The 25,325-nt window shown below is 40.4% G+C and overlaps 1 protein-coding gene across 1 annotated transcript in view; it reads left to right on the top strand.

Annotated features, from left to right (window-relative positions):
• The window catches only part of ROR1 (receptor tyrosine kinase like orphan receptor 1), a 472,088-nt gene that overhangs the window by 310,799 nt on the left and 135,964 nt on the right, over positions 1–25,325 (top strand). The window contains exons 3-4 of the mRNA XM_070367903.1: positions 17,005–17,292; positions 17,957–17,987. Of these exons, the coding sequence (XP_070224004.1) occupies positions 17,005–17,292; positions 17,957–17,987 (319 nt within the window). The remainder of the gene's footprint in view (positions 1–17,004; positions 17,293–17,956; positions 17,988–25,325) is intronic.

The following is a 25,325-nucleotide window of genomic DNA, read 5'->3' as shown; positions in this document are numbered from 1 at the left end:
AGGGAACTAAACTAAACTATTTTATTCTGAGAGCCTCACACTGGTTCAAGACCCAGAAAAGCGGCAGAGGGTAGCTGTGAAGTGGACTGGAAAGAACACCAAGCTTAGAGTCTAAACTCTGGCTTTACCTTTTATTACCTGGGATAGGTCTAGGATATGTCTTTAAGTTTACTGAACTGCAGCTTACCCATCCTGATTGTGTAAAAATCACAGTAGGTAAAATTTCTGGGGGCTTAGCATGAATTGAAACAGTGGTAATACACTGTACAAAATTGTACTAGAAGGTACTGTATTCTCTCCCACCGTACATGTGTAGTTTTTTTTTTTTTAAAGAAAAGCAAAAATTGTGAATCACTGTATTGTATACCTGCAACTTACATAATATTGTACATCATCTGTACTTCAATTTAAAAAAAGAAAGCCAATCATACTTAAGAATATCTTTGATGAAACAGCAAAAGTTATTAATTCTTGACCCATGAAGTATATATCTTTTTTAATATTCTGTATGGTGAAATGGGAAGTAATCATTAGCACTCGTGCTGACTGGTGAAGTACTGTGGTTGTCATAGAGAAAAGCATTTTATTACTTGAAAGAATGATTGATAATGAAACTAATAACTATTAGTTATTCTTGACAATAAACAAAACAAGTCTAACACTTGAAGGAAACAGAAGATAGTATTCAGTTCAGTTCAGCCACTCAGTCGTGTTTGACTCTTTGTGACCCCATGGACTGCAGCACGCCAGGCTTCCCTGTCCATCATCAACTCCCAGAGCTTGCTCAAACTCATGTCCATCGAATTGATGATGCTATCCAACTATCTCATCCTCTGTCATCCCTTTTTCCTCCTGCCTTCAGTCTTTCCCAGCATCAGGGTCTTTTCTAATGAGTCAGTTCTTCACATCAGGTGGCCAAAGTATTGGAGCTTCAGCTTCAGCATCAGTCCTTCCAATGAATAGTCAGGACTGTTTTCCTTTAGGATGGACTGACTTGATCTCCATACAGTCCAAGAAACTCTCAAGAGTCTTCTCCAACACCACATTTCAAAAATAACAATTCTTCAATGCTCAGCTTTCTTTCTGGTCCAACTCTCACATCCATACATGACTACTTGAAGATAGTATTGGTTGCCAATAATAAAATTTGAGCTTTCCAGCAAAAATTTAAAATTAGGAAAAATTTTAGCCACTACATTGAGCTTGGCAATTTTTACTAATGAGATAGATGGTGATATTAATAGATGTGATGTTTCTATATTACTTGATAAATGTGTTCATATCTGGAAGATCTATATAACTCAGAGGACCAATGTTTTCTAAATGAACAATGCATGGTGTTGCAAAATCATGAGTGAATAAAATATCTATTAAATTTGCAAGATAAATCAATCCACTCTAATATAACAGATTATGAAAAGTTCATTGGTATGGTTTTAGATTTCACATTACAACTAATCTTTAAGAAACTCCAATTTGTCTGCTGGAGAGGATGTAGAGAAAAGGGAACCCTTCTACACTGTTGGCGGGAAAGTATGCCATAGTGCAGCCACTATGGAAAACAGTATGAAGGTTCCTTAATAAACTAGAGTTACCATGTAATCCAGCAGTTCCACTCCTGGGCCTATATTCAAACAAAATGAACACTCTGATTCAGAAAGACACATGTACCTCAATATTCATAGCAGTGCTATTTACAGTAGCCAAGACATGGAAACTATTTAGATGTCCACTGACAGGTGAATGGATAAAGATGTAGTATATACATACAATGGAATATTACTTATCCATAAAAAGGAAAGAAATAATGCCATTTGCAGCAACATGGATGAATCTAGAGATTATCATACTGAAGTAAGACAAAGAAAGAAAGACAAATATCATATGATATCACTTGTATGTGGAACCTAAAATAAAAAAGAACTTATTTATGAAACAAATAGACTCACAGACATAGAAAACAAACTGCTGCTGCTGCTAAGTCACTTCAGTCGTGTCCGAATCTGTGCGACCCCATAGACGGCAGCCCACCAGGTTCCCCTGTCCCTGGGATTCTCCAGGCAAGAACACTGGAGTGGGTTGCCATTTCCTTCTCCAATGCATGAAAGTGAAAAGTGAAAGTGAAGTCGCTCAGTCGTGTCCCACTCTTCATGACCCCATGGACTGCAGCCTACCAGGCTCCTCCATCCATGGGATTTTCCAGGCCAGAGTACTGGAGTGGGGTGCCATTGCCTTCTCCCTGAAAACAAACTAATAGTTACCAAAAGGAAGGAGGGATAAATTAGAAGTTTAGTATTAACATATACACATTACTATACATAAAATAGATAAACAACACAGACTTACTACAAGCACAACACACTATATTCAATATTTTGTAATAACCTAAATGGAAAAAACTGAAAACGAATATATATAACTGAATCTCTTTGCTATATACCTGAACCATTGTAACTCAACTATACTTCAATTAAAAACATGTCAAAAAAAAAAAAAGCTACCATGTGTCAAATTTTGGTACAATACTAAAAAATAAATCAAACCCCCTATGACTTTACAGTGGAAGTGAGAAATAGATTTAAGGGACTAGATCTGATAGACAGAGTGCCTGATGAACTATAGACAGAGGTTCATGACATTGTACAGGAGACAGGAATCAAGGCCATCCCCAAGAAAAAGAAATGCAAAAAAAGCAAAATGGCTGTCTGAGGAGGCCTTACAAATAGCTGTGAAAAGAAGGGAAGTGAAAAGCAAAGGAGAAAAGGAAAGCTATACCCATTTGAATGCAGAGTTCCAAAGAAAAGCAAAGAGAGATAAGAAAACCTTCCTCGGTGATCAATGTAAAGAAATAGAGGAAAACAATAGAATGGGAAAGACTAGAGATGTCTTCAAGAAAATTAGAGATACCTAGGGAACATTTCGGAGAAGGCAATGGCACCCCACTCCAGTACTCTTGCTTGGAAAATCCCATGGACAGAAGAGCCTGGTGGGCTGCAGACCATGGGGTCATGAAGAGTCAGACACGACTGAGTGACTTCACTTTCACTTTTCACTTTCATGCATTGGAGAAGGAAATGGCAACCCACTCCAGTATTCTTGCCTGGAGAATCCCAGGGACGGGGGAACCTGGTGGGCTGCTGTCTATGGGGTCGCACAGAGTTGGACACGACTGAAGCGACTTAGCAGCAGCAGCAGCAGCAGCAGGGAACATTTCATGCAAAGATGGGCTCAATAAAGGACAGAAATGGGATGGACCTAACAGAAGCAGAAGATATTAAGAAGAGGTGGCAAGAATACACAGAAGAACTGTACAAAAAAGATCTTCATGATCCAGATAATCACGATGGTGTGATCACTCACCTAGAGCCAGACATCCTGGAATGTGAAGTCAAATGGGCCTTAGAAAGCATCACTAAGAACAAAGCTAGTGGAGGGGATAAGATTCCAGCTGAGCTATTTCAAATCCTAAAAGATGATGCTGTGAAAGTGCTGCACTCAATATGCCAGCACATTTGGAAAACTCAGCAGTGGCCACAGGACTGGAAAAGGTCAGTTTCCATTCCAATCCCAAAGAAAGGCAATGTGAATGCTCAAACTACCACATGATTGCACTCATCTCACACATTAGTAACGTGATGCTTAAAATTCTCCAAGCCAGGCTTCAGCAATACGTGAACCGTGAACTTCCTGATGTTCAAGCTGGATTTAGAAAAGGCAGAGGAACCAGAGATCAAATTACCAGCATCTGCTGGATCATCTAAAAAGCAAGAGAATTCCAGAAAAACATCTATTTCTGCTTTACTGACCATGCCAAAGCCTTTGACTGTGTGGATCACAATAAACTGTGAAAAATTCTGAAAGAGATGGGAATACCAGACCACCTGACCTGCCTCTTGAGAAACCTGTATGCAGGTCAAGAAGCAACAGTTAGAACTGGACATGGAACAACAGACTGGTTCCAAATAGGAAAAGGAGTCCATCAAGGCTGTATATTGTCACCCTGCTTATTTAACTTATATGCAGAGTACATCATGAGAAACACTGGGCTGGAAGAAGCACAAGCTGGAATCAAGATTGCAGGGGGAAATATCAATAACCTCAGATATGCAGATGACACCACGCTTATGATAGAAAGTGAAGATGAACTAAAGAGCCTCTTGATGAAAGTGAAAGAGGAGAGTGAAAAAGTTGGCTTAAAGCTCAACATTCAGAAAAGGAAGATCATGGCATGTGGTCCCATCACTTCATGGGAAATAGATGGGGAAACAGTGGAAATAGTGGCTGACTTTATTTTGGGGGGCTCCAAAATCACTGCAGATGGTGATTGCAGCCATGAAATTAAAAGACGCTTACTCCCTGGAAGGAAAGTTATGACCAACCTATACAGCATATTAAAAAACAGAGACATTACTTTGCCAACAAAGGTCCATCTAGTCAAGGTTATGGTTTTTCCAGTAATCATGTATGGATGTGAGAGTTGGACTATAAAGAAAGCTGAGCACCGAAGAATTGATGCTTTTGAACTGTGGTGTTGGAGAGAACTCTTGAGAGTCCCTTGGACTGCAAGAAGATCCAACCAGTCCATTCTAAAGGAGATCAGTCCTGGGTGTTCATTGGAAGGACTTATGCTGAAGCTGAAACTCCAGTACTTTGGCCACCTGATGCGAAGAGCTGACTCATTTGAAAAGACCCTGATCTAGGAAAGATTGAGGGCAGGAGGGAAGGGGACGACAGAGGATGAGATGGCTGGATGGCATCACCGACTCAATGGACATGGGTTTGGGTGGACTCTGGGAGTTGGTGATGACAGGGAGGCCTGGCATGTTGCAATTCATGGGGTCACAAAGAGTCAGACATGATTGAGCGACTGAACTGAAGTGAACTGAAATTATTTGAGAAGTTGTAAAAGTACCTCCCTTCTCCAACTGTATGAAGCCAGCTTTTCCTCATATATTTCAACCAGAACAATGTATTACAACAGATTGAATGCAGCAAGGGGAGAATCCAGCTGTCTGCTCTTAAGCCACATAGTAGATCAACAACAATAGAATTAGGGACAAACTCAGGTGGCTCATTGATAAAGAATCTGCCTGCCAATGCAGGAGATGCAAGAAACTTGAGTTTGATCCCTGGGCTGGGAAGGTCCCCTGGAGAAAGAAATGGCAACCCATTCCAGTGTTCTTGCTGGGAAAATCCCATAGACAGAGGAGGTACTTGGCGGGCTACAGTCAGTGGGGTCACAAAGAGTCAGACAGACATACAAAGGGTGTACAGTGATATCTTCTTGTTTTAATTTGGATTTCCCTGAAGATATATTATGTGGAACATTTTTTCATATGCTTTTTTGCATTTTTTCTTCTTTGGTGAGGTGTCTTTTAAAGTCTTGGTGGTGGTTGTAGTTGAGCCGCTAAGTCATGTCCAACTCTTGCAACCCCATGGACAATAGCCCTCCAGGCTACTATGTCCTCTGTCCATGGGATTTCCCAGGCAAGAACACTGGAGTGGGTTGCCATTTCATTCTCCAGGATATGTTCCCAATCTAGAGATTGAACCTGGGTCTTGTGCATTGCAGGTGGATTCTTTAACCGATTGAACCACCAGAGACGCCCCTTAAAAATCTTGGTCCATGTTTTATTGGGGTTGCTTTCTTACCACTCATTTTAAGAGTTCTTTGTATATTTTGGATAATAGTATTTTATCAGATGTGCCTTTTGCAAATGTTTTCTTCATCTGTGGCTTGTCTTCTCATTCTGTTGATATTGTCTTTTGCAGAACAGACATTTTTAATTTTAATAAAGTCTCATGTATAAATTATTTATTTCACAAATCATGTCCTTTTTGTCATATCTAAAAAGTCATTTCCAAAAATAAATAAATAAATAAAAAGTCATTTCCATACTCAAGATCAGATCATCTGGGTTTTCTTGTATGTTATCTTCCAGGAATGTTGTAATTTTGCTTTTTATGTTTGGATCCATGATCCATTTTGAGTTAATTTTTGTGAATGGTGTAAGATCTGTGTCTAGATTCATTTTTTGCTTGTGAATGTCCAGTTGTTTCAGCACTATTTGTTGAAAAAACTATCCTTGCTCCTTTGTAGTGACTTTGCTTCTTTGTCAAAGATCAGTTAACTACACATAGGAGTCAACTGGGCTCTATTTCTGGTCTCTATTTTCTTTCATGGGTGTATAATGTCTATTCTTTCACTGATACCACAGTGACTTGATTACTGTAGCCTTACAGCAAGTCTTGAAGTTGGGTAATGTCAGTCCCCCAACTTTGTTCTTCTCCTACAGTATTATGTTGGCTATTCTGGGTCTTTTGCTTCTAATATAAACTTTAGAATCAGTATGTCAATATCCACAAAATAACTTGCCAAGATTTAGGTTGGGATTGCACTGAATCGATATTTATTTTAAATCTTACTTCTTGCTTTGTCACTGTGGATGGCTTTTTTTTTTTTTACCATCCCCATGCCTTAGATATCTTATGTGTAAGATGAGAACAATAACAATGATTTGTAACAATGCCTGCCATGGTAATAAGTACCCTTCAGATGTTAGCTATTATCATCATTATTATTGTATCAGTGTCACCATGGTCATTATTACTAGTACCACATTGGGAGACATAGTTCATTCAGAGGCACAGAGCTAGAGGTGGAGTCAGCAGAATTGGAATTTTTTCTCTCTCAAACCAGATTATGCCCTATCTCCCACTCACCACTCTGCCGTTTCAGCCTTTGTCATCTACAAAAGAAGGGAAAGAAGGATGAGAAAGCTTCTATAGTTCAAACACATACCATCACAGATATTGAATCAAGCCACTAAAAAAAATATTTGTTAGAAAACAAAATTGAAATGGACACATTTTTAAAATCTTATTGGCTTTATTCAACAGTTCATAAATTGGCAGCATCCCATCTAGCAGACAGAAAGGAGTTTTGAAGAACTGTGCAAAATGCAAGACTTTTACAGGTAGGGGCAGGACAAGGTTGTTCCTAGCAGAGTAGATTGTTTATTGCAAAGTCACTTTCCTTTCAGTTCAGTTCAGTCACTCAGTTGTGTCCGACTCTTTGCGACCCCATGAACCGCAGCACGCCAGGCCTCCCTGTCCATCACCAACTCCCGGAGTTCACTCAGACTCACGTCCATCGAGTCAGTGATGCCATCCAGCCATCCCATCCTCTGTCGTCCCCTTCTCCTCCTGCCCCCAATCCCTCCCAGCATCAGAGTCTTTTTCAATGAGTCAACTCTTTGCATGAGGTGGCCAAAGTACTGGAGTTTCAGCTTCGGCATCATTCCTTCCAAAGAAATCCCAGAGTTGATCTCCTTCAGAATGGACTGGTTGGATCTCCTTGCAGTCCAAGGGACTCTCAAGAGTCTTCTCCAACACCACAGTTCAAAAGCATCCATTCTTTGGTGGTCAGCTTTCTTCACAGTCCAACTCTCACATCCATACATGACCACTGGAAAAACCATAGTCTTGACTAGACGAACCTTTGTTGGCAAAGTAGTGTCTCTGCTTTTCAATATGCTATCTAGGTTGCTTTCCTTTAGGGGACAGCAAAGGTCTATCAGGCACATTACCTCACTAGTGCTGACCAGCTAATTCCAGACTGACTGGTTTAAGAATCCACTCCTGTTGATGGTTGCTCTAGATTGCTTCCATGTCTTGGCAATTTAAATAGTGCTTCATTGAACACTGGGGTGTATGTATCTTTTTGAATTAAGATTTTCCTCAGATATATGCCCAAGAATGAAAGACTAAAAAAAATGTACAACCTAAAAGTTCTATTTTCATTTTTTTAAAGAAATCTCCATATTGTTCTCCATAGTGGCTACTCCAATTTATATTCTCACCCACAGTGTACGGGGAGCTTCCCTTTTCTCCATACCGTCTCCAATACTTATTGTTTCTAGATTTTTTTTGGTGATGGCCATTCTGATACCAAGAAGATGTGGTACATATATACAATGGAATATTCTCAGCCATAAAAATAACAAAATAATGCCATTTTTCAGCAACATGGATGGACCTAGAGACCTAGAGACTGAAGCAAGTCAGACAGAGAAAGATAAATGTCATATGATATTGCTTATACATGGAATCTAAAAAAGAATGGTGCAAATGAACTTATACAAAAGAGAAAGAGTCACAGATGTAGAAAGCAAACATGATTACCAGAGCAGGTAAGAGGAATGGATAAACTGGGAGATTGGGATTGACATATACACATACTATAAATAAAATAGATAACTAATTAAGATCTACTGTATAGCATCAGGAACTCTACTCAATACTCTGTAATGGCCTATATGAGAAAGGAATCTAAAAAAGAGTGGATATATATATGTATAGCTGATTCACTTTGCTGTACAGCTGGAACTAACACATTTTAAATCAACCCTACTCCAATAAAATTTTTAAAAATAAAAATAAAAAAAGTCTACTCCTGGAAAAGGTTAAAACTGTAATTAAGTTAGGTGTTAAGTCTCGGTTTGGTGACATGGACTCACTTCAAGTGACTCCATTTTGGACCTATTTTCTCTTTTTTAACAGTATTAATAGCCAGGTTTAAATGTAGAAGCCAAATTTCTTTGTCTGGCATTCAAATTCAGTCAGTATCAGCTGTCTGCTGTCAACTGAAAAAAATGAACACCCTAAAAATTGAGAATTATATTTTATTTGGTTGACTTACTGAGGACTTAAGCCTGGGATACAGCCTCTTAGATAGCTCTGGGGACAGTTCTGAAGAGATATGGGAGGGGCCAGGATATATAGGAGCTTTACCAAGAAAAGCCCGTGGGACTACCCTGGTGGTCCAGTGATTAAGACCGTGTGCTTCCAAAACAGGATGCAAGTTTAATCCCCTGTTGATGAACTAAGGTCCCACATGCCACATGGCACAACAAAACAATAAATAAAATCCAATTACTTATTTTTAAAAAGTCCCCCAAAACCAAATGAACAAAAAAGACCAGGTAGTAAGAGAACATCGAAAGATTACTGCTAATTAAAGAAAGATTAGATATATAAAGTTAATGAACTTAGTGCTTTTCTGTATATGAGAAGGTGTAAGAGTCTGGGCTTAATGAAGGTATTCCTTTGGTACGCGCCTTAACTATTAGGGCCAGTATTTTGTTTTTATCTCCATCCTGAATCTCCTTAGAGTGTGCTGTTGGTGGCTGCAGTGGCTGTTGGCTTGATGGCCACACATCTTTTGTTTACTGTTATGGCCGGTGACATTCTTAGTCCACACTGCCATCGAATGCTTCTGTAGCTGCCCTTATGGAAGCAGACACTATTCCAGGAGGTACAGACCTTGCAAGCCCATGTGGTAGATCATGACATCAAAGCCAGGGAGGTGAGGGACTGCCTGACAGCTAGCTAGCAGCAGAAGTGATACCAGGCCCAATTTACAGATTTCCTCTGCCCTGAGCTGCTTTCACTGGGAGGCTCAAGTGTTCTCTGAAAGAAATGAATAGTCTAAAACCTGCAGTAGCCACAAGTGCTGAGTGTAGACCAGAGAGTTGGGTTCCTTTGCGTGGCCCATGAGCTTGCTCCAGGAGGATCCAGCTAGTTCTGGGAAGATAATGGATTACAGCCAGGGGCTTGTTAACAACACGGGTGATAGTAATGATTTAGACATGGGTTTTTACTTTATTTTATTCCGGTCACAAAATGCTTTTGTGTTGTTTCAGCCAAATGTTGCTCTGATGCTTCCAGTCTTTGCCAAACTGAGGACCAGACCATTTGCTTGTTTTACTTACTAAGTGAGCAGCTACAGATGGCAAATAAACCGAACATTATTCTTTATTAGTAAAAAGTTAAAACGAAATTCCCTGTGTTTATGACAAGGCTCCTTTGTCAAGTGAACACAAAGATTTGTTTACATTTCCTTTGTTCTTCCTGGAAACATGCTGCTTGAACCAGCTACTACACTGATTTCAAGATGTCTTATAACCCTTGTTTTTGTTTTTAGGTAAATATGATTTAGAGCTGCACAGACAAATTAACTATTCTTGCCAGCAATGTGCTAGTTATGTGACTTCAGGCAGGTGGCCTCACCTCTCAGATCTCCTGTTCTGTAAATTCAGGACTGAACTCAGCCAGGAAACTAATCAATTTGATGGATAATCATCCCTCATTTTTAAGTACAAGTTATTCGTGAGAAAATGAAAAAAAAAAAACCTGACAATAACAGAAACGTTCATATGCTGCTTGCTGTGTGCCAGACCCTGTTCAAAACACTGTGTATAATTAATTTAATCCTCACAATAACCCTATGAGGATGATAAAAGTATTGTCCTAATTTCACAGATAACAAAACTTGAAGCACAGAGAGGTTAAATAACTTGCCCAAAGTCACACAGCTGATAAGCATCAGAACCAGGATGTAAATGTAGGCATTCCAGTTTCAGAGCCTGTGAGGGTTGATTTATCTGGTGGATCAGTTCAGTTCAGTCGCTCAGTCGTGTCTGACTCTTTGTGACCCAATGACTGCAGCACGCCAGGCCTTCCTATCCATCACCAACTCCCGGAGTTCACTCAGACTCACGTCCATCGAGTCAGTGATGCCATCCAGCCATCCCATCCTCTGTCGACCCCTTCTCCTCCTGCCCCCAATCCCTCCCAGCATCAGAGTCTTTTCCAGTGAGTTAACTCTTCGCATGAGGTGGCCAAAGTATTGGAGTTTCAGCTTTAGCATCATTCTTTCCAAAGAAATCCCAGGGCTGATCTCCTTCAGAATGGACTGGTTGGATCTCCTTGCAGTCCAAGGCACTCTCAAGAGTCTTCTCCAACACCACAGTTCAAAAGCACCAATTCTTTGGTGGTCAGCTTTCTTCACAGTCCAAATCTCACATCCATACATGACCACTGGAAAAACCATAGCCTTGACTAGACGGACCTTTGTTGGCAAAGTAGTGTCTCTGCTTTTGAATATGCTATCTAGGTTGGTCATAACTTTGCTTCCAAGGAGTAAGCGTCTTTTAATTTCATGGCTGCAGTCACCATCTGCAGTGATTTTGGAGCCCAGAAAATAAAGTCTGACACTGTTTCCACTGTTTCCCCATCTATTTCCCATGAAGTGATGGGACCAGATGCCATGATCTTCGTTTTCTGAATGTTGAGCTTTAAGTCAACTTTTTCACTCTTCTCTTTCACTTTCATCAAGAGGCTTTTTAGTTCCTCTTCACTTTCTGCCATAAGGGTGGTGTCATCTGAGGTTATTGATATTTCTCCTGGCAATCTTGATTCCAGCTTGTGCTTCGTCCAGTCCAGCATTTCTCATGATGTCCTCTGCATATAAGTTAAATAAGCAGGGTGACAATATACAGCCTTGACGTACTCCTTTTCCTATTTGGAACCAGTCTGTTGTTCCATGTCCAGTTCTAACTGTTGCTTCCTGACCTGCAAACAGGTTTCTCAAGAGGCAGGTCAGGTGGTCTGGTATTCCCATCTCTTTCAGAATTTTCCACAGTTTATTGTGATCCACACAGTCAAAGGCTTTGGCATAGTCAATAAAGCAGAAATAGATATTTTTCTGGAACTGTCTAGCTTTTTCAATGATCCAGCGGATGTTGGCAATTTGATCTCTGGTTCCTCTGCCTTTTCTAAAACCAGCTTGAGCATCTGGAAGTTGGATCAGCCCATACTAAATTGTTTTCAATAAATTTGAGTACAGCTTCAGAGGATACTGGCTTCCCTGATGGTTCAGGCTGATTATACTATAGGAGACCCGTTTGATTCCTGGGTCAGGATGGGTTTGCTTGGAGAATCCCATGGACAGAGGAGCTTAATGGGCAGAAAGAGTCGGACACAACTGAGTGATCAGCACTTTCACTTTTCAGAGAATGGTTGAAGTACTCTACCCAGCGACAGTACTCTCTGTCTCTGGGCTGATCTGTGTTCCTAGAAGAAAAAAATTGAAGAACCGTGTGTCTGTGACTGTATCATGCGAAGTAACTGGGCTTTGGGAGCAAGAGAAGTTGTTATGTTCCTGTTCACCCTTTTACATTTTATGCTATGGGGGCCAAGAAGCTTGCTGGGAGTTTAGGCAACTGCCTCTGGGTGGGTGGGGGGCGGGGAGAGGGGGAGGCGGGGACAAAGAAATAAAGTAGAAATGGCTTTTTTCTTGACTAAAACTCAGCAGTCATGAGATGCCTCAGTGATGATATCTCACCACTGAGATGCTTGGCACCCAAAAATTGTTGTTCTGGCCTCTGGGGAGTGAGGTTGATATTGGCTGGCTTTGATATTTAAAGTAGGTAGAAATCTGGTAGGGAGAGCCAAGCTGTGGGAGTACTTGGGAGCTGGTACACCTCTTGCCACTGAAGACACCCCTCCAACTCAAAGCTGGAGGCGTGCTCCTGAAAAGACAGGAAACAGGATGTAGCCTCAAAGAGAAGGGCCTGCAGGGCATATCAGGTCAAGTGAGGTACTTGGCTTTGGGAGGGAAACCATAACACCAGTCAGAACACGTGCCAAAATCTTAGACCCATTCACTGGATAATCCTGGCTGGAGGTAGGGGAAAATCACAACCCTGGCTGTATATGGAAATGTGTAAACGCTAGCTCTTCTTTAAGGAAGAAATTTGAATTCTACCCCCACTCCTCAGTGGAGCTCAAGCTACCAAAGCCATCTGATGGAGTGGAAAGTGCTAGGTTTTGGAACCAGGGAAAACTGAACCAGACCTTGACAAGTCACTTAGCCTCTGTGGTCCTGTGTCTCCTCATTGTCGAGCGGCTATAACAGCTCCTCATTTCCAGGGTTATTGGACAGGTAAATATTAAGGTAAAGCCCCTGGCATATGGCAGGACTTAGAGTGTGTTTGTTCTTACTACTGAACTAACCAGCTGGCACAGTTGGACTTTGTCTAGCTGCTTGGCTGAGCCTGAGGACCCAAAGCTGTTAGTGTTGGAAGCTTGGGGTATAATGTACAACTTACTGTGTGACCACAGGGCCAACCAGCTAATCTCCGAGACATCTCCTTATCTGCAGCCAGGCATTGTGATTTCTGTGCATTTCCTACTTTGCGGGATTGTTAGAGGCTAACAGGAGACAAGGTAAAAGCATTATACAGAAGTTATTATAAAAATAGCAGAGGGACTTCCCTGGCAGTCCAGTGGCTAAATCTTTGTCTTCCACTGCAGGGGGTGCAGGTTCCATCCCTGCTTGTGGAGCTGCATTCTCACACGCCTTGTGGCCAAAAAAACAAAACAAAAGAGAAGCAATACTGTAACAAATTCAATAAAGACTGTAAAAGTGGTCCACATTAAAAAAAATCTTAAAAGTAATTTAAGAAAAATAAAAATAATAGACCATTGGTTAACATTTTTGAGTGCTTACCTTTTGCCATGGGGCTTCCCTGGTGGCTCAGACGGTAAAGAATCTGCCTGAAATGTGGGAGACTGGGGTTCAGTCCCTGGGTCAGAAAGATCCCCTGGAGAAGGGAATGGCAACCTGCTCCAGTATTCTTGCCTCAAGAAGTTCATGGACAGAGGAGCCTGGCAGGCTACAGTCCATGATGAGTCGGACGTGACTGAGTGACTAACACTTTCACTTTCGTCTTTGCCATAGCTAGTTTAAATATCTTCCAAGTCTCTCCCGATTTAATTTTAATCCTCTCACAGTTTTGTCAGGTAGAGTCTTCTTTATTATTTCTGTTTTTTAGTTGGTTAAACTGAGGTATAGAAAAAGTTAAGTAACTTGCCCAAAGTCACCCAGGGGACAGACACTGGATTCCAACACAATTAAATTCCAGAATCTGCCCAATGAAGTATTAATAGCTATGCTTATATTGGCATTGTTGTGTGACGGCTACTTCTGGGTTTCTTTTCTACAGAGAGTGCATAGTTATCCACTCTTTAGGTTCCCAATAGAACTGCAAAGCCATTCCAGTAGCTCCAGAAAACCACCTGTAAACTAGTTTCTACTCTCTGACCACACCTCACACATTAGGAACACATGATAAATGCCATTCACATGCATGACTCATTCCTGTGGAGCTGCCCAGACTTTGACAACCTCTCTACCCAATTGTTTGTGGAAAATTAAAGCAAATAGTGAATGATTTATTGTTGGCCTTTATGAAAGCATTTACAGTCATCTGAGTGGTTAAATTAGCCAGTTGTTGTTGTTCAGTCACTAATTCTTGTCCAACTCTTTGCAATGCCATGAACTGCAGCATGCCAGGCCTCCCTGTCCATCACCATATCCCAGAGCTTGCTCAAAGTCATGCCTATTGAGTCAATGATGCCATCCAACCATCTCACCCTCTGTCGCCCTCTTCTCCTCTTGCCCTCAATCATTCCCAGCATCAGGGTCTTTTCTAATGAGTCAGCTCTTCACATCAAGTGGCCAAAGAGTTAGAGCTTCAGCTTTAACATCAGTCCTTCCAATGAATATTCAGGGTTGATTTCCTTTAGGATTGGCTGATTTGATCTCCTTGCAGTCCATGGGACTCTCAAGAGTCTTCTCCAGCACCACAGTTTGAAAGCTTCAGTTCTTCAATGCTCAGCCTTCTTTATGGTTCAACTCTCATATCCATACATGACTACTGGAAAAACAATAGCTTTGACTATACGGACCTTTGTCAACAAAGTGATGTCTCTGCTTTTTATTAATACACTGTCTAGTTTTGTCATAATTTTTTAATTTCATGATTGTAGTCACCATCTGCAGTGATTTTGGAGCCCAAGAAAACAAAATCTGACACTGTTTCCACATTTTCCCCATCTATTTGCCATGAAGAGATAGGACCAGATGCCATGATCTTCGGTTTTTGAATGTTGAATTCTAAGCCAGCTTTTTCACTCTCCTCTTTCACCTTCAAGAAGAGACTCTTTAGATCCTCTTCACTTTCTGCCGTTAAAGTGTTATTATCTGCATATCTGAGGTTGTTGATATTTCTCCCAGACAGTCTTGATTCCAGCTTGTGTTTCATCCAGCTGGGCATTTCGCAGGCTGTACTCTATATATATGTTATATAAGCAGGGTGACAATATGCAGCCTTGACGTACTTCTTTCCCAGTTGTGAACCAGTCCATTGTTCCATGTCGAGTTGTAACTATTGCTTCTTGTCCTGCATACAGGTCTCTCAGGAGGCAGGTAATGTGGTCTGGTATTCCCATCTCATTAAGAATATTCCACAGTTCATTGTGATCCACACAGTCAAAGGCTTTAGCATAAATTAGCCAGTTAGATATCTCAAAAACAAGTTGTCAATAAAATTCTATTAAATTCAACAAATTTACTGTGTTCTGCCTGTGCTGCCATACATTTAGGCACTTGTGGCTGTTTAACTTATATTTTAAAATTCAGTTCCTGGTACTTCTGTTGCATTCAAGTGGTTAAGACTTTGCCTTCCATGCAGGGTGTTCAGGTTCGATCCCTGGTCAGGGAGCTAAGATCCCACCTGCCTCATGGTCAAAAAACCAAAATGCAAAAAGCAGAAACAATTTTGTTACAAATTCAATGAAGACTTTAAAAATGGTCCACATTAAAAAAAAAAAAAAAAAGACCTCAGTTCTTTAGTCACTATAGTCATATTTCATCTGCTAAATAGGTCGACTTGTGACTACTAGCTACCAGTTAGACAATGCAGATTACCGAACATGTCCATTATAGCAGAAAGTGCTGTTGGATAATGCTGCCAGATGGTAGGATACTCTGAGGATGCAGTGATGACCAAAACATTCTGCCTGCTCCTAAGGGCTTACTGTCTAGCAGTGAAGACAGCTGCTTAGCAAGCCATCCCAGGTTTTAGTGAGGGAAGGACAGAGGGCAATGGGAGGTATTGAGGCGGGGGATCTACCCAAGGATGAATGGTCAAGAAAAATGAAGTCAAAGAAAACTCCATATATGGTATTGAGTAATTGACCAATTTTTAAACTTTGTTGTACTTAGTTTTTAAAAATTAAATCAATTATTTACTCTGCAACTGGATTCCACAACTATATTTAAAATATTATTGAAGAATAAACTTAAAATTTATTCAATATTAAAATGTTTAATGTAATAAATCTCAGAATAAGCCAAATGCAAAACAGTATGATTCCATTTATGTGAATTCTAGAACAGGCAAATTAATCTCTGATGGTAGAAATCAGAGCTATAGTTGCCTGGCATTGGGGAGGGGTTGTAAGTAGGAGGAGTGATTGACTATTGAGGATCTTGGGGGTACTTTCTGGGATATTGATAATGTTCTGTTGTTCTATACCTTGATAGGGACATTGGTTACAGAGGCACATGCATTTGTTGATACTAGAGGAGCTGTGTAATTAAGACTGATACATTTCATAGAATGTAAATTATATCTCAATTAAAAATTGAATGCATGAAATAATTTTTTATAATGTGTTGCAGTTGACATGGGTAACGTTATGGAAATAGTTTCATTCCTTCATCATTTTGTCTGCTAGCAACCTGGCCTTCATAACCCTTGTTATATCATCACTGGCAGGAAGATCTTCAGCATCCTTCTTGATCTTGGGCCATGTAGACATTATATTGCTCCTACTTTTCCAGTGTTTCATACTTTCTCTTTTATCAAAAGTGGACAAGCTGGTAGGATCTTTGCCAGAATGTTACGAAGGATATATTTTGGGGTGAGGAGATTTGAGGTGAATTTTGCTTCTTTTTCTTCTTCACTATATCATTTGCATTTATAACAAGGAGCATGTAGTTTTTTTTATTACTCTGAAACACAAAAGTTCATTTTGTCTTGGCCTGGAAAGTCCATTTATCCATGGGTACTACACAATCATTTGAAAACCGGGTTTTATTCCACAGTTAGTAACACATTTCCTTCCAAGCAGCAGGATCGGTGGGTGGTTCTTTAGTAGTCGTGGGTCCCGATAAATGGCTAATTTTATGCCTCGTCTGTCTCCACCATGCTGCTCCTGTTAAGTCTCTCTGTGGTCTGGGACACACAAAGTGACTGGGGTCTGTTGGAGGTGGTCTGCCCCTCTCATCTGCCTGCTTCTCCCTGTACGCAGATTCTTACCTGACCCTCGATGAGCCGATGAATAACATCACCACGTCCCTGGGGCAGACAGCTGAACTGCACTGCAAAGTCTCGGGGAATCCGCCTCCCACCATCCGCTGGTTCAAAAATGATGCCCCTGTGGTCCAGGAGCCCCGGAGGATCTCCTTTCGGGCAACCAACTATGGCTCTCGACTGCGGATTAGAAACCTTGACACCACAGACACAGGCTACTTCCAGTGTGTGGCGACAAATGGCAAGAAGGTGGTTTCTACCACCGGAGTCTTGTTTGTCAAGTTCGGTAAGCAGCTTCCTATCGGGGATGACCTTTAACTCTCAGCCTCCATAGGGGTGAGGAGGGATGGAAAAATGAGCATGTACTGGGTGTGCCCAGCAACACAGAAGCTGGAACACTTGTACCCATTTTAGAAATAAATAAACCAGCAGTTAAGTACCACGTTCAAGGTCACCTAGCCAGTAAACAGCAGAGCAAGAGCAGGGTCCAAATCGGTCTAACCTCCGCTGCAATTCTAAATCACCACACCAGTGAATTCTTCTCAACAAGGATGTTTCTTGTCCAGAGAAGTTAGGAAGATTTCCAGCACACGTGCCCCTTTTTGATCCAGCTGGTATCAAAGACCCCTGCCTGTGGTTGCATCAATGTCCTTGTGTTCATTCAGCCTCCCACTGAAACTCCCTGCATCTCATAATAATGCCTACTCTGTTGACTCATTTTTCAACCCTGGTCTTAGCATTTTTCAGGCTCTAAACCGTGGGATAATCTCATTCGTATGTTTTTTCCTAGAGGTGGTTGGGGGAGCTGGAGCAAAATAATAAATTTCAGAAAAATAAATATCACCTTGGGGTGGTTGAGAACCTTACATTGTAATGGTTTGACTGTACTGAAGCTTACCTTCCAATAACCCAGGCTGACTGTTTTCTTTGTTTTTCTTTCATTTCTTCAGGCCCCCCTCCCACCGCAAGTCCAGGATCTTCGTAAGTACTTGCATCTTATTTCGTGTCATGTTCAAGGGTTTCTGCCGAGGTTGCTAGGCCAAAGGCCGTTTTGTCCTCTGCTTGGGTCAAAACACTGTGTTCCCAGATTTCATTCCATTTTGCCCTGCCCTCATTCCGTTTTGCTTTTTCTTTGATATGAAGATTCACAGGAGACCAGCACTGGCAGTAATCTCAATTGTGGTAATGTTGATTCTGAACAATCAAAGCAAAGAATCTACTTACATGTATTATTTTCAAATTAAACTAACATTTAGTTACAATGGATTTGGTAAAATCAAACCAAAAAGCGAAACAGTGCTGGCTTAGGAACCTATACTGTAGCCTTTGCCTCAAAGGGTCTGTACTTCATTCCTGATGCTTTACTTATTGAGCAGGTCATCTGCTAGGTGATCACTTTATTCTTACTCCCTTTAAAGAACTCAGAGGCAGAAGTTTTGACTTGCCGAGGAAAAGAAAGCCCTCTGTCTGGATGAGAGTTATGTTTGTTTCATTTTGAGTCTCAAAATCCAGTTTCTTTCACTGACCCTATTGTTAATGCAGTTTTCCTTTTCTGTTTGAGGGAATCTCTTCTTTCATTCTAGGAGCATTCACTTGGGTCATTTTTCTTTGTGTATATTTTTATTTGGGCAGGGGTTGGGGATGACCTGCTTATTAAAATCCTTGCTCTGCAAGAAAATGTATTTCATATTCTGTGGATTTCTTAAGTAAAACTCACTGGGCTCTGCCATGAGAGCATCCAAATGCCTGACCTAGACTAAACCAATGGCAAATACAACAACCGCTTAATTTGCTCTAATCCCCTCTGTGCCTCTTAATTACAGTGTGGGATATTTTAATATATTTGTGTGTGCCTGGAGGTCCAATGGCCCACAATCCCATTAATAAAACAGGTAATGGGTAAAAATAAACACTGGCTTTCAGCCACACTGTTCTGCTATTTCATCAGCCAGTTAAAGGGGACTGTTAAAAAGTCTTTAAAATTACTCATGTGCTAATTGCATTCTACTTACCCAGGTAGAAAATGTTGATTGATCTTAAAGCAGGTCAGAAGTGTGGTCACTCTGCCTTGCATTTCTTGAAGTTAATCTTTTTTTTAAATGAACTCGCTTATTTGTTGATATATGGAATCCTTTTGAAGTCTTATTTAAACAAAGATGAAAACTTTTGTTACCGGCTGTAAAAATGGTTCCCACTCTGGTACCTTGTTTGTTCCTGTTAATCTGAGTTTCAAATGCAGCTGATAATCTCTGTCCTAGGTTGATTAATGTGGTTCACTAATCTGCCTTTGTTCTTAAACACTGGGCTGTTGATTTTCTACCTGTTGTATTTGTATCAGAGTTCCTTTTTTTAGTATCAAAAGTATTTTTAAACCTTTTTATGTCTTTGCTTCTTGAAGTTTTCTTTCTTTCTTTGCTACTGCCTTTCTGATGAACCCAGTCTATTTTCTCATGGTTTTTAACTTCTTACAAAGATAGGACACCACTTTTGTGAGCTGATATCTATGGAAAGGTTATTGAAGTTCCTTAAAGATTCTCAGTGATAGCTCAAAGTATCCTTTGATGTCAGGCACTCTGTTTTATGTGAGCTGTTCATTTATCTATCATGTTAGTCTGCGGTAACATGAACTGTACAGTTGCCATGTTTGCTTGAAGGGAGCTACAATAAAATACAATCAAAGTTGGAAATCCCACAGGGCCTTCTGCAGCTCAATTTTCATCCCCATTTTGGCATTGCTGGTTGGCATTTTGGTACCCTTTTCTTTCATTCCCTTAGAAACTGGCAGTAGAGCCTGCTTTTTTCTCCTTTCTCAGTTGCCACCACTTACCCTATCTCCAAGAGCTCCTCTCTTCATAAGACTAACTCCCAAATGGAATGCTAGTCCCCTTCCGTATCCTCAACAAGATGCCAAACCTCCCTACAAGGGGACAGGCAGAATGCAACAAAATAATAGCCATGGGGGATATCAACACACAGGAGCACTCTGAAAGCCTTTTGTCAGACCGCACAGTCTTTTCCCAAGGCAGGAGTGAAGTGCGGTTATAAGAGTGTTCTTGTCGCTTGAAGGTGGCACCATAAGAGTTACTGCAAGGAAATCAAATGCAAGTGCATGACACACCCTGATGTTTGGAGCGGTGAGATGTATTAGATGTATGTAACCTGGCGAGGGCTGGGCACCAGTTGAGGCCACAGCACATCCCTAGACGGGGACAGGCTTGTAGGGCCCTTGGGATTATGGCCCAGAAAGACAAAGCATGTGAGGCACTTGCCACTCCCCCTAGGGACTGCATCAGGTCTTCACATGAAGCTTCCAGGATAGCATTTTAGGTTGTAGTAAGAGCAAGTTTGACGTTGGTTTGGCTTCTGTTCATAGCTGCGGGCTAGCTTTCTTCTGTCATTGCTGGGTCCTGGCCCGCCTCTAACAATTATCGGAGCCTGGGGCATAAGCGCAAGTGGAGGCCCACATACCACACGTCTACATATTTAAATGTTGTAAATCAAGCTAGCAAACTGTTCAGTGAAATCTGTTCTGTCCTCCCACGTTGACAAATATACTTTCATAATGACCAAATTTAAAAATACATGCAAAATTTGTATGACTAGAAGCCAGGAACTGTCAAAACTAACCACTTTAATGATTCTTCTTCATGTCTACATGTTCTGTTCATGAGCCAGAGATATTATAAGTAATTCATAGATTGTTATGTATTAGTTTCATTAAAACTTCTTTTATTGCCTTCATTTCAGCAAAATGAATACCTATGTTGTTTTCCATGGGATTTTCAAATAGTGTGTATTCTTTTGACATTCTTTGGCTTGTAGATGCATCACCCCATTTTCCGCTTTGATATTCTCACAGCATTCTCCCTTTGTGTGCGTCACTAAATTTCCTCTTTCATAAAGATACCGGTCATATTGTATTTGGGCCCATCCCAGTGACCCTGTTTTAACTCGGGTACAGGGTAACAACCGACCTCTGTAATCAAGTTACCCTATTTCCAAATATGACCACGTTCTGAGCTACTGGACATTAGGACTTCAACATGTTAATTTCGTGGGGGCAGAAATGATTCAACTTATAATGCTTAATATTAAAAAATTTATCTCAACCATGTGAAACTCTTGCAAATATTACCCTTATTTGTGAGAACTTTTCAGAAGCAATAATTGAAATACATGAAAATGAATGCTTGGTTATATTTGGAATGATAGTTTATTGTATGAGAGTCTATTGTATTCAAACTGAAAAGAAGTTGACAAGTTGATTGATTTGTCTCTTACTGCAGTGCTTTTGCCACTGCAAGCTTTCCTATGCTCCAAGCCATGTCCATCACTCCCCCTGGCAATGACACAAACCTTCACAGGATAGAATCACAGTTGTCTTCTGTTTCAAAGACATAGGATGAGAGATGCAGAGAAGCGATCCCTGGGACCGGAGCAGTGTTAAATCATGGACATGGATGTTTAAGGTTTGGGTCACTGAGCCAGCACTCAGTGGCACAACCGTAGAAGCAGAGAATCCCCTGTGTACTCTACTCTCATTCACTTTATTTTCTGTGTATTTTTGGTACGTGGGCCCAGGACAGGGGCCTTCTTTTTTTACTTTTTTTAATAACAGTTTTACTGAGATATACTTCATATACCATAAAATTCACCTTTGTAAAGTGTTTCTAGTATATTCAGTGTTGTATAACTTTCACTATTACCTTATTTTAAAACATTTTCATCACTTCATAAAGAATCTTCTCCTCTGATAACCTCTCCTCTACTTTCTGTCTCTTTGGATTTACCTGTTTTGGGTATATCATGTAAATAGAATCATACGGTATTTGTCCTTTTGTGTCTGGCTTCTTTCACTTAGTATAATGGTTTCAAGCTTTGTCCACATTATAGCATGTGTGGCTACTTCATCCTTTTTATGGCTGAATAGTATTCCATTGTGTTCCGCATTTTCTTTATCCATTCGTTTATTGGTGGACTTTTGTATTACTGCCATCTTCACTTATTCTGAATAATGCTGCACTGTTGATGTACAAGTTTTTGTGGGGTGTGTGTTTTCTGTTTTCTTGAATGTCTACCTAGGAATGAAATTCCATGGATATATGGTTATTCTGTATTTAACTTTTTGAGGAACTACAAAATTGTTTCCCAAAGGGGCTGTGCCATTTTACACTCCTGTAAGGAATGTACGAGGGTTACAACTTCTCCTATTTTCCTTTCATTTATTTTTAATTATTATGACCATCCTAGTGGATGTGAAGTTGTGATTTTGTTCAATTGTAATTTTAATTTGCATTTTCCTAATGCCTAATGATGTTGAACATCTTTTCATATGGTCATTAGGTACTTGTACATCTTCTTTGGAGAAATGTCTGTTTGAATCCTTTGTCTATTTTTAAATTGGTTTTGTGTGTATGTGTCTTTTTATTCTTTAGTTTTAAGAGTTATTCACATATTTTGGATACTGTACTCTTATCAGATATATGACTTGCAAGTGTTTTCTCCCACTCTGTGGGAGAAAAATATTCATTTTCTTAATAATGTTCTTTGAAACAAAAAGGTTTTTCATTTTGATGAAGTGCAATTTATTGTTATTTTTTGGTTGGCTATTTGTGCCTTTGAGAAACCATTGCCTGAAACAAGGTCACAAAGGTTTACTCCTATCTTTCCTTCTTACTTTTATAATTTTAGTTCTTTTGTTTAGGCTTTTGGTCCATGTTGAGTTAAATTTTGCCTGTGATGTGAGGTAGGAAATCCAGATTCATTCTTTCGCACATGGAAATCCAGTCTTCCTAACACAGTGTGTGGAAAAGACTATTCTTTACCTATTGTCTTGGCACTCTGTGAAGAACCAATTAACTATAAATGTATGTGTTTGTTTCTGGACTCTCAATTCTGCTCCACCCATCTATGTGAGTTTCCTCGGGCCGGGTCCCCACACAGTCTTGATTGCTGTAGTTTGTAGTAAGTTTTGAAATCAGGAAATGTGAGTCTTCACTTTCAGTCAGTGTTCTACTGAAAAAAACAGAGCCAGTAAAATATTATAAGCATGTATAAGTGAAGAGATTTATTTTGAAGAATTGGCTTACATGATTGTGTGGGCTAGCTAGCCAAGTCTGAAATCCACAGGATAGAGTGTCAGGGGGGGCAGGCTAGACACTCCTCACCAGGTACTCATGCTGCTGTCCACAGGTAGAATTTCATCTTCATCAAGAAAACCTTACTTCTGCACTAAAAGCCTTTCAACTGATTGACTCAAACTCACTCATTTATTGAGGATGATTTCCTACAGTTAGCTGACTACAGATGTTAATCACATCTAAAAAGTATTTTCACAGCTGCAACTGGACAAGTGTTTGAAAAACTGGGAACTATACCTTGCCAAGTTGATGCATAAAGCTGATCATTCCATCCTCCAAAATTATTCTTCTTTTTAAAGACTTTTTTTCACCTATTCTGAGTTTCCTTTTATTTCCATATGAATTTTAGGGGCAGCTTGTTAATCTGTGCCAAGAGGCCAGCCAGGTTTTTTATATGAATGGCATTGGCTCTATCGATGAACTTGGAGAGTGTTGCCATCCAAACATTAAATCTTCCAGTGCATGAATATGAGATGTCTTTCTATTTAATTTCTTTCAATTATGTTTCATAGGTTTCAGTGTATAATTTTACTCCTTTATGTTAAATTTATTCCTAAATATTTTACTATTTTTCTTGCTATTGTATATGAAGTTATTTTCTTAATTTTCAGATTATTCACTGCTACTCTATAGAGACACAACTGATTTTTGTATGTCAGTTTTATGTCTTTGCTAAGTCATGTCCAATTCTTTGCGACCCCAAGGACTCTAGTAGCCTATCAGGCTTCTCAGTCCATGTGATTTCCCAGGCAAGAATATTGGAGTGGTTTGCTGTTTCCTTCTCCAATTTAATTTTATCCCCTTGCTAAACTCATTTATTAGCTCTGCATGTATGTGTGTGAATGAAATTCGCTCAGTTGTGTCCAACTCTGTGACCTCATGGACTGTGGCCTGCCAGGCTCCTCTGTGCATGGAATTTTCCAGGCCAGAATACTGCAGTGGGTAGCTGTTCCCTTCTCCAGGGATCCAACCCAGGTCTGCTGCATTGCAGGTGGATTCTTTACCATCTGAGCCACCAGGGAAGCTCAATATATGTATGTATGTGTGTGTGTGTATATATGTAGCTGGTAGTTTAGTTGTTAAGTCATGTTTGACTCCTGTGACCCCATAGACTGTAGCCCGCCAGACTCCTCTGTCCATGGGATTTCCCAAGCAAGCATAATGGAGTGGGTTGCCATTCCTATTCCTTAGTATTTTCTATCATATGATCATGTTATCTACAAATAGAAACCACTTTACTTCTTTCTTTTCAATATATGTGCTTTTTATTTCTGGTCTAGAGCCTTCTGTACAGTGTTAAATAGAAGTAGTGAGAACAGACATTGTCTTTTCCCTGATCTTAAGGGAAAAACTTTATGATGCTAGCAGTTGTTTTTTTGCAGATACCCTTTAGTTCTGTCCCATTCCTACTTTGTTGAATATTTTTTACTATAAAAGGGTGTTGCTTCTGCTGCTGCTAAGTCACTTCAATTGTGTCCAACTCTGTATGACCCCATAGACAGCAGCCCACCAGGCTCCCCCGTCCCTGGGATTCTCCAGGCAAGAACACTGGAGTGGGTTGCCATTTCCTTCTCCAATGCATGAAAGTGAAAAGTGAAAATGAAGTCGCTCAGTCGTGTCCGACTCTTAGCGACCCCATGGACTGCAGCCTCCTAGGCTCCTCTGTCCATGGGATTTTAATTTGTCAAATGTTTTTCTGTGTCTATTGAGATGATCATGATTTTTTGGTCCTTTATTATATGTTAGTGTGGTATACTATGTTGATTAATTTTTAACATTAAACCAAGCTTAAAATTCCTGGGCTCACCTGATAGCTGAGCTGATAAAGAATCTGCCTTCAATGCAGAAGACCTGGGTTCGATTCCTGGGTCGGGAAGATCCGCTGGAGAAGCAATAGGCTACCCGCCTCAGTGTTCTTGGGCTTCCCTTGTGGCTCAGCTGGTAAATAATCCACCTGCAATGTGGGAGACCTGGGTTGGATACCTGGGTTGGGAAGATCCCCTGGAGAAGAGAATGGCTACCTACTCTAGTATTCTAGCCTGGAGAATTCCATGGACTGTATAGTCCATGGAGTCGCAGAGTCAGACATGACTGAGAGGCTTTCACTATATTCCTGAAATAATTTCCACTTGGTCATGATGTATAATGCCTTTTTGGTGGTGGTGGTTTAGTTGCCAAG

This window comes from Bos mutus, chromosome 3 (genome assembly GCF_027580195.1).
Source record: "Bos mutus isolate GX-2022 chromosome 3, NWIPB_WYAK_1.1, whole genome shotgun sequence".
Lineage (NCBI taxonomy): Eukaryota > Metazoa > Chordata > Mammalia > Artiodactyla > Bovidae > Bos > Bos mutus.
This window is presented reverse-complemented; position numbering and strand designations above follow the sequence as displayed.